This window comes from Lactuca sativa, chromosome 2 (genome assembly GCF_002870075.4).
Source record: "Lactuca sativa cultivar Salinas chromosome 2, Lsat_Salinas_v11, whole genome shotgun sequence".
NCBI classification, from domain to species: domain Eukaryota; kingdom Viridiplantae; phylum Streptophyta; class Magnoliopsida; order Asterales; family Asteraceae; genus Lactuca; species Lactuca sativa.
This window is the reverse complement of record NC_056624.2, coordinates 54,351,377-54,362,480: the sequence shown is the minus strand read 5'-3', so window position 1 is coordinate 54,362,480 and position 11,104 is coordinate 54,351,377. Positions and strand designations below refer to the sequence as shown.

The 11,104-nt window shown below is 34.6% G+C and overlaps 1 protein-coding gene across 1 annotated transcript; it reads left to right on the top strand.

The window, feature by feature from the left end:
- Positions 1–5,858: 5,858 nt before the first annotated feature.
- Positions 5,859–6,742, top strand: LOC111907177 (nucleolar complex-associated protein 3). Its single transcript, XM_023902976.3, has 2 exons — positions 5,859–6,189; positions 6,275–6,742. Exons 1-2 carry the CDS (start codon positions 5,960–5,962, stop codon positions 6,450–6,452), a joined length of 408 nt encoding a protein of 135 aa, XP_023758744.1. The 5' UTR covers positions 5,859–5,959; the 3' UTR covers positions 6,453–6,742.
- The last annotated feature ends 4,362 nt before the right edge of the window (positions 6,743–11,104 follow it).

The following is an 11,104-nucleotide window of genomic DNA, read 5'->3' as shown; positions in this document are numbered from 1 at the left end:
TTAATTCTAAATTAATTCTTGATCAAACTAATCAAATAATATTGTTAATATATTAGAACTTATAATATATTAATAATCTCCAAGTGTTATTTCTCTCATTTAGTCTATCCAATTTCATGGTGCCATGCAACCCAAATGGACCATGTCGGGTCGGGTCAAGTACTTACCAGAAATAGTTATGGGCTTAGACACCTTATCCGACAGTCACATCATGTATCAAGAATCTCAGAATAGAAACTTAGCAGAGTTAGATAGTGGACTTTACCTGAAGTAGAGTCGAACTTATTGACTTTAACATCCTTAGGTAAAATTTGGAAGCTTCGCAACTAATTCCCCTTCCTATGGCAATATAAACAGATGGACCCTTTGGTAATGGTACCGGTACTATCACAGACTTAGCTTTTCTCTTTACCATTTGGTCAACCGAGTTGACTATGGCCGATCCTTTCCATTGGGAAGAGAATGCTTTTTCTGGATTTCCAGTTTCATCATTGTTAATGTCCATAAAGTTTTAGGAAGTTGATCTTAGCAAATAGATAAGATCATTAAGGGTCTTGTCATAGTCTGTTTCATAGGAGTCCAAAAGAAACTCACTATGTGACTTAGAAAGTGATTGAGCCACCAACTTTCTCAAGACTTTGACACCCAACTCTCCCGGCTTGTCAATATGTGACTACATCTCCAAGATGTGATCACATATAGACCTTTTCTTGCCAATAGGGTTTGAGTGACCTTAAACTTTTCAAGAACTTGTCGGTTAGGGAGAATAATTGGAGGAGGTGAAAGAAGTATGATTTCCATGGGACATCATCTTCATTTAGGAAAGCTTGTTTCAAGAGATTTGGGAAGATCATAAATGTCTAAACCAAACATGTTTTGGGAGATATTCAAGATAGTTGATCTAAAGTCCTTAATATAACACCCAATATGAAATATTAAGGCTAGGACCCAACAAACTATTTTATAACTTAGAAGAGGGATGCCGTAATCCAAGCTATAAAATATTTGAAAGTAGGTGAATGACGATTCACCAATTTCCACCAAGATAAACGAAATGTATTATTAGGTTTTAATTGGATTTGAACGTTTCAATGGGATGTTTCAGTCTCGAGTGTGCCCTTCAGGTTTTGTGATTGGGATGTCGAGGATCACAAAACAAGGTGTGAATAACCATGCAAATATACTTGGTACCCTTAAGTGTTTACCCCTCAATCGATGTGCCGGTTAACCACACACGCTCCATCGATACTATGATAAACATTAAGTTACCCTTTGCCTACCTTGTTAAATACGAGTTAGTGTGCCGGTTAACCACACATGCTCCACTAGCCGACTTAAAAAAAGTGCAAAGTGTAATTTCATGGATTAGCACCTTATTCACATTTTCCTAAGTAACTAAGATTGGGTATTTATAAATGGTTTAGTTACTTAGTATTTATCATTAATACTTTTAATGAAGGGAGAATTCTAGTCCTTGTCCTACCCGTTCGGCTAACGACCCTCCACCGGTCAAGGAAGCGGTGGGTGAGAGTGGACACCCATTAAACTGCCATTTTATAGGCAGTAACCTTATACCCCCCTTATAGACTGACTTCGTGAATAAGGCCTACTAACGGTAAGACTGACTTTACTCTTCTACATATATATAAATATTATTATCTTATAATATTATAAAGTATAAGGGTTGAATTTTAACTTTTAAAATTCTAAGGGCTTAACTTGGAATTAAAGTATTCATAAGAGAAAACTTTTTCAAATTTCAAAACTTGAGGGAAAGTTTTGAAACTATTCAAAACTAATTAATTCCATAACTTATGAGTTTAAAGTAGTTTTAATTAAAAACTCTTCAAGTTCCATAACTTGAGGACAAGTTATGGAAGACTTTAAACTAATTAATAAAAAAAATAACTTTTTTTTATTGTAACTTATGGAACTAATTAAGGTTACACTTTTTTTATTTATTATTTAATGAAGAGACTCTTAAACCTCCATAACTTGAGGACAAGTTATGGAGTCATAAAACCGTTTAATTAGAACTAGACTCTTCATTTTGTAATCTTTGCCAACTTTTATGAGTTTTATGACTCTTAAATGTGACTTTTCATATAACTTGAGGACAAGTTACAAAAACACACTTTGGAATCAACTCTTATATTAAACTGGATTGAAATCAACTATTTCACACAACTTTTCTATTAATCTAAGACCACGATAATTCAAATTATCAATCTTCAATAAATTAGCATGAACATACAAACTAATACAAATCTTGAAATTATGACAATTATCTTAGAAATTGGATTAGCATGAACATTACCACATCAAAAACAAGTTTATAAGTCCAAAAACATCTTAGGGTAATGTTCCTAGTCTAATTCCAGCCAAAACAATCGAATATATGCTGTCAGGGGGTCCAACTCGTTGAGTGCACGAACCAACTCGACGAGTTGGATGCATTTTGCCTTGGACTCGGTGAGTCCATTCATGGACTCGGCGAGTCTGCTGTGCAGACAGCATCAAAACTCGATTTTTTCAGCTACTTTTGCAAGTATAACAAGAAAACAAGCCTAGGCTCTGATACCAATGATGGGTTATGAGCATTCTAACACTCCTAAGTGTACATGCAACCCTAAATACCTTGGATCTATGTTTTCTCTATTATACATGCAATTATGAACATCCAAGGTATTATCCTAATCTAGCATACAAAATAATGAATATAACAAGATTGAATACATACCTCTTTGATGTAGAATGTCTTAATGAAGCTTGAGTTCCTAGTGCCTCAAGTGTGACACCTCAAATGGTTCACACAACACCAAATACACTTGGAATAACTTGAGAGAAAATTGAACACTCATAAAATCGGCTAGCCCTTTCTTATTATTCATAGTGGCCGGTTTTTCCCAAAGAATATGATCTTATATAGTTGTTACAATTAGGATAAACCCTAATTGTCTTGGCCTTCCATTTCGTTGGATCCATGGGTTCAAATACACCATCGAGCATCCATGGACCATCCTATGGGTTTTATCCCAACTTGATTATCCATGGAGCATTAGCCCACTATACAAGTATGGATGATTTACACAATCAACCCATATATTTAATTACTCTTCTTTTGATCACTTAATTAATTCTAGATTAATTCTTGATCAATACTAATTAAATAATCTTATTAATATATTAGAACTTATAATATATTAATCAACCTTAAGTGTTATTTCTCTCATTATAGTCTATCCAAGAGCATGATTCCATGCAACCCAAATGGACCATGCCGGGCCGGGTCAAGTCTTACCAATTATAGTTATGGACTTAGACATTAATCAAACACTTTGCATGCTAATACCTTTACTTAATGGGTTTATCTCCAACCCTAACTCCTTAGTACATGGATCTTGGTCCACAAGCCATCCACACACAAAACTGTATCATATAAACATATATAGACCTTAACCTCTACTTGAACACATAAAGCATCCACCTTTCTCTACATGCATGGCCTTTTAGAGCTTAAAAATCCAAAATGACATCCTATGCACTACTAGAAAAACAACCTTTTTACGACGCTCATTGCGCATCGTAAAAGGCTCAGAGCACACGCAAATGCGCGTCAAGGAAGACCCTGTCATAAAGAGAGACGACGCGCATTTTACGACGCTCATTTACGACCCGTAATTACGACGCGCGTTTATGACACACAATATGTATCAAGGAAGGCCCTATCATAAAGGAAGATGACACGCATTCGCGTGTCGTAACCTTACGATGTGCATGTTAATGACACGCAATGCGTATCAAGAAAGCCCCTGTCAAGAAAGACCATGTCAAAAATGAAGATGACACATATTTTTGCGTATCATAATTTTAAATGTTTAAAAAAATATTATTTATAGATTTACTTATTTTCAAATTAAATTTGTATTTAATGTTTCATAATAGAAAATAAAATACCATATACAAAAAATAGAATCCATTGCATAAATTTAATGTCATACAAATAATCGTTCAATGGAAAGATAAAACAAATCAATAGAAGTTGTAACAAAAATTTACAAACTAATTAGATACAAGAAATATAAAAAATATACCCTCAAATGCTTTTCAAAGTCTAATCTCCATGTCAGCTCTTCAACTCACTTCTCCGGTTTGTCCTTAGCTTCTCTAAGGGCTCCAGCATCTCTTGCAACCTGTGACAACATATAGATCCCAGGTTGCAACTTTTGATGTAATACAGTAACCATTATCCCATCTTATGTGGATCCCCTCACTTAGATATAGAAAATCAAGCTCCACCACCTACACCAAAAACACATTAATCCAGTCTCTATTCATACTCAAAATAGAATTTTTTTCATATAAATCATATAGCATTTATTATTATTATAACTAGTATTATCATATAGCATTCACATTTATCGAAAATAGAATTGTTTTCATATAAATCACATAGCTGGACATACATGCTACATACATCACTTATCTCAATTCCATGCTAATAAAAAATATATATAGTAACAATAAGTATACCTTAGGTCTTAAATATTCATGGACCTAAAATGTTGAAACTGGACAAGATTCCATGTTGATGTCCCATAACTACACAACACAAACCAACACCCATATAACTTGATTTTATATGCTATAGAAAAATAAATGCTAGATGAGTTGGTTTTTAAATGGACATGGTAGAAAGTATATAATACAACAGAAGAGGAACACATTAGAAACGTTAAGGTTCATGTAATCACGACTTAGGAACAAATCAGAAACCTTAAGGGTGATGGTACTAATATTGTTGAGTTGACCCGATATCCTTGTTGGAAAAATCAGGGTTTCCTTCAACTTCTCTCACTTTTTCCATAAGAATGGATGATCGGATTACATCCCTCAAATCAACATTCAGATTCTTGAACAAAACCTGAAAGGCCACAATAACAATAGTGAATACAGTATATTATCAGAATTAATGTTGTTACTAATTACATATATAACTAAAAGGATGAAAAAGCAACGTAATAATATTTTTGGGATAATTAGAAAAATAACAAAAGGCAATCCATTCATGAAAAGGTAGTCATTTTCTTATGTGATTGAGAAGTTTTAATTAAGTACAATAAGGTAATAAAAAGAAACAGAAGTACAAGGCTATTATAATCTTTCCATTTCTTTGATAAGTTGGTTAGAAGTAAGCAAGCATGTATGTGATTGAAGAACCTAGAAGAAAACAAGGGTTATATCAACATTGAACAGTGTTGTGTGGGCCCCAAATGATTGAAATTGAAAATGTACACACACCTTAAAGAACACAGATGTTGTCTCTGCATAAACAGTCCAAATGTTACCAGGGCTATGCAACCGATTGGAAGACTCCTGAACACCAAACTCCACCTCCTTCAGGAATCTAAGGCATTCCTCAAAGAAAGTATCCCTGTAAGTACTTAAATTTGAACTCAACCACTTTTCCAGATCTATGAGTTCTTTTATAGAAGCCAGGGAAGCCAGCTTAATACCCAAAGAAATAGGTATCATATCTAATACAGGAGATATAATGTGTGATAGGAAAAATATATTTTAAAATACATATAATAAAGATATATGTAGACTTTAATAAAACTAATGTAGCATCTAACCAAAAGTTCAACCGCAAAGTAGACATACCCAAAGACACAGGAATATGTTTGGTTTTGTTCCGAAAATACCCTTACCCATGAGGATGATGCAAAATCCCAACCAAAAGTTCAACCGCAAGGACGGATGCGATAGGGGTATGTACATACGTATTTTAAAATCGTATTTTTTCGAATATTATATCATATTTTAAAATGTATTATAATTTTATTGATTCAGAAAAGAAGGAAATGAATCGATATCTGGTTCTTTCGGGGAGCATCCACTTCTTGCTCCATGTCTGAAAGGAATTGGGAAATTCTCTCATTTAATCGATTTGGATTTCATGGCAGATTTAATGAACTATCATAGAAAGCTTGCCGGAGGAACTAGTGATTCCAATGGCGAAGGAATCACCGATTCCAGTCCTCCAAGTTGTTTGTCTGTGTCAGAACGGTTGAGGTGTTGCATAGTTGCTTTCAAAGTGATGAGGAGCAATCTTGATGCCTTAAATGTCGATTTACAGGACTTCTTTATTCAGCTCTATAGAGTCATACTTGAATACAGACCTGGGAGGTTCGTATTCATAAATTATAATATTATATTAGTTTTTTACAAGTTTAAGAATCAACTTTTAATAAAAAAAATTAAAGATTTATAGAGACCAAGGGGAAGTTTTAGCTAAAGCTATGAAGATAATGTTGTGTGATGATAAACAACATGACATGCAACGTGTCGCTGCTTTTATTAAACGTTTGGCTTCGTTCTCATTATGCTTTGGAGCTGCAGAGTCCATGGCTGGTAACCCCCAATACTTTCTCGGGTTATATTTTGGTTAATCAGGATGAGGAGGGCATTTATGCCTTTTTACACAAACATGTGATCGAGAGCTAGTCCTGACCCAACCTTATGTTCACCTTTTTGCTTGGGACAAAAAAGGGCTACTTCATATTATTTCTTCTGCAAATAAATTACACACAACCTCAACATTTTTAGAATTACATCTTCTAACCATCTTTCATTCCAAATGCCAAAAAAAGCAACTACTATATAAGAAATAACACTTAATCACAAACACTGTATTTTCAATATATTTCTTAGTGTACTTTTGAAAAATATACTCAATTATATCAACTTGGGAAAAAAAATTAAGAATAAACAATAAATGAATGTTGGAAACTGTAATAAGCAAATAGAAGAAAGTGATTTTCAACTGAAACAGAAAATTAAAAAGTTTATGACCTTATTTTATCAGTGACAATAACAAGTACCCGAGACATCCGTTTAACAGCAGTAACTTGACTAAATGATCCCTAAAACCCTTCCCATCTGAAGCCTCCCGGAGATCCCACCGCCCAAGCATCATTTTCATGATTTCTAGTTCCAGTTCCCCCATTAATCACGCTTGCAACTGAGATACTTCTTTCTAACAATCACAAAATCTTCAATTACAACCAACACCATAACATACATATATACATATACATATACATATACATATACATATACATATACATATATATATATATATATACACACACACACACACTGGGTAGATTTTTTTCAAAGTACAAAAAAGAAATATATAATTTGGTTAATGGATGAAGGTGTTAATGAAAAAAGATATATAAGTAAAACCTGATTAAATGCAAGCAATAACACAAAAGAATGTGGAAAAATTGAAGTAAAACCAACCTTAAGTTGTTGAATCTGCATCCTCATAGCAACAACATATCTAGAAGCATATTCGTTTATGGTAGCCTGAAGAGATAAAATTTCACAGCAGAATCGTAATCCAGGTCAATCAAATGAATGTTCCCCTTCACACCATTTGGGTTTCCTTTAGTTTTTTCCAAAGATAAAGCAGGTTCCTCTTTAGTTGTTGTGATCTCACCCTTTGGAGGAGCAGGAGAGTAAGGGGTTGTAGGGGTCATAGGTGGGAAGTAAGAAGTACGGTACTAGTAATGTTGGGTCCCATAGAGTTCACCATATTGACCTACTGTTGGCATAAGTGAGCCAGCAGGAGAATAAGGTCCAAATGGTGCATAACCATGACTATAAACACCATCTATTGAAACCAAAAACAATATACAATGATAAATATGTTTTCAAGTCAAAAACTAGACAAAACTCATAAAAGGAAATAGCTTCTTACATGAGATAAATCAACTCCATCAGCATTCACATATCGTGAGTAGTCATCCCAATCATTGGTAGTTCTATCATAGCCTATACAACAGAAAAGGGAGAAAAGGGGTAAGAAGATTGTACGCCATTGTTAATGTTTTATGATAAGAGATAAGCGAAAGAGAACTTACTGTGACTGGATTAATGGAGTATACACCATGGTTGGCTCGATTATCTAACCTAGAACCAAAATCCTACCACCACCACCATTTCCGACGACACAATGAGAGAAAGCATCTGGAGCGATCCCTTGTGAAGAAAGTTGCGCGATTACAGAGAGTCCTTGTTGACCGAATCCAAAGATTCCGTCAATGGCTCTATCGGGTTTGGTTAAATCCCCAGTTTGGGATGTGCTACATCTGGTTCATGAACTTGCCAAGTCAATAGGGTTTTTTTAATGAAAAATGAAAGGGGTTAATGGATTGGGATGAATTACCCGAATACAATAGATGTTGAAGTGTTTGATGGTTTTGAATCACCGATGATTGTATCAAGTAGAAAAGTATCAGAATGGGATGCACAAGTAGAAAGTAAGGGAGAATGATGTCGTACCTGAGAAAACAAAGAAAAAGAAGGAGAAAAGGGGAGAAAGAACGGATCCTATCTGATATGCATAGAGAGTAGAAGTAGGGATCGAGTATGGAGGAGGAAATCACAACTGAAACCCGTATAATTTTTACGGTTAGGGTTTTATAGAGGAGAAGATGAGAAGTTTCAAAATCAAAATTAGAGGTAAGAATAGAGGAGAAAGAGGAACATGTATCATGTATTTGACATTCTTGATGGAATCGTTGCTCTCGACCTAGAGAATTATGGTTTTTACGGTTAGGATTTTATCATACGAACGTGAAGCATGAGCACCTGTGACATGAATGATTTAATCTCAATTGACATAAATATAAACATTAGCATATCATGATGGGGGTTTTGTTATCGGTGTAGTGCGACATGAAAGAATGGTTATTGATGATGGTCGGAGACACTTGGCGGTGCGGGGGGTTTGATTTTTGGGATCCTACAAGCGGGGTGAAATCCCACCTTAAAAAAAGCATGTTTCATTAAAAAAATTATAAAGCGACACACTTAGACGACACACATTTTATGAAAGGCGCCCTCCGTATTTCCTTTTTTTTCTTTTTCTGACACTAACTTTGTGGCACACACAAATGCGTGTCCACTATCCTTCAAATTTTGCAAAACTGTCGCACCCAAAACCGAGAATGATGGAAACGTTCTGGGGCGGAGGACATCATGTAAAGTATCACAACAATGCAAAGTAGTAAACAAGCAACAATATCATCCATTGCATTAATAGTATAATTTTAATTACAAGTGTGTTCTTCATGTAGTATAAAACAACATAATGAATAATCAAAATAAAAGACAAGTCTTGACTGCTCTGTCTTCACAAAACGTGGTCGTCGTACATGTCTATTTGTGACCTGAGAATACAAGTTATTTTGAAAGCGAGTATCAGCAATAAAGCCGGTGAATTCATAAGTATTTATGTGTCTTTGATTTGTAAAACTGTAAATAAAAGACTTGTAGTTGTTTGAAGGAAAGCTTGTATAAGTATGAAAGTGTTTGTACGTAATTGTAAACGTTTGAAAACCCTAGAAAATCTCATATTTCATACTAGTATAAAAAGTAATCTTCTACCAAGACCCTACTGTTTTGAAAGAAGCCTTCTACCAAGACCTGACTGTTTTGAAAGTAGTCTTCTACCAAGACCCGACTGTTTTGAAAGAAGCCTTCTACCAAGACCCGATTGTTTTGAAAGTAGCCTTCTACCAAGACCCGACTGTTTTGAAAGTATGAACCTCTACATAAGTGAAGGTTTTTCCTTGTATAAATATTATAATTCAAATCTAATCTACCTCATTGATTATGTGAATGTGACACAAAGTAAAGGTAATAAGGAAAATATGTCACACCCCAAAACCAAGAACGGCGGAAACGTTCTGGGGCGGAGGACGTCATGTAGGTAATCACAACACAGTAAATGTAAATAGGCAAACAACATCATCCAATGCATTGTATAAATTTTTAATACATGCGTGTTCTGTACAATTTTAGACACCAAAAATATAACGTAAATCAAAATAACAAAATGATGAGTCTTGAGTACGCTCCATCATCTCAAAAGCTAGCATCGGTACCTGTCTACTGATGACCTGAGAATACAAGTTATTTTGAAAGAGTTTATCAGCATTAAGCTGGTGAGTTCATAAGTATTTTAGTGTCAATGTTCATTGTCAAAAACGTTTGAACTTGTCCCAATGTATAAGTTTGTAAAAATGTAAATAAATGTTTAAAAGTATTTGCAAAGTTTGAATCTCTCAGAAAATCCTATATTTTCTATAATGGTAACCTTCTACCAAGGCTTAACTGTTTTGTAAACTCGTCTGTTGTAAAAGTGTGTGATTGCCCAAGTATAACTATCATTTAGTAAAATATAGTTTGTACATTAATGCTTAAGTGAGATTATCACCAAAATATGTAATGGGTAAATCATTGTAGTACTGTAGTTTTGTATAATAAGAACTACTGTTGTACTAATTACTACTACCTTAAACCGGATTTATATTAAGGTATGATGTGATAATTGCACCATACTATCGACTGATAACAACGACATAAAGAACGGTCGTAATAACGGAATGACGTTTGGCACCCGCAGACCTGCAGGTCTGGCTGTAGCTAGCAGCAAGGTGTAGGATAGTCAATCCAGTATAGATCTATACGCAAACTCAACGCTCTCCCTCCAAGAGAATTCTGGCTACAACTCGGGCCATGACATTTAAGGCATGCTCCGATACAGTGGATCACATTTGTTATCGTATTCTTGCATGTGTGATGAAATGTTTCTTGTTCTAGTATAGTTGTATATGTTCTCGTAATATAGTTGTATATATTCCCTTCCTAGTATAGACTCATGAATGAACTGACTCATTGATCTAGCAGTTGTAATAGTATGATTCTGTGTTACCCCGATGGTAACTTGTTAACAGTGTGTTTAGTACGTATGATTATGGAAGTACTTTTATGTCTATATATGTATATTTGATATATAATTAATATGGAAACGACCTTCGGATGGTCACCCGAAATCCTATCAGACCACATCCAAATCGAGGAAAAGGAAACAAGGTGGATAGCCTTCCTAAGCCCTTTAAACATTATTTATACGTCTATACATATATGGGCATGCAATTTGTAATATAAAAGCATAAATAAGTATTTATAAGGCATTTGAAACATAAGTATTATTTTTAAAGAAAGATTGACTTGATGTCAATCTATA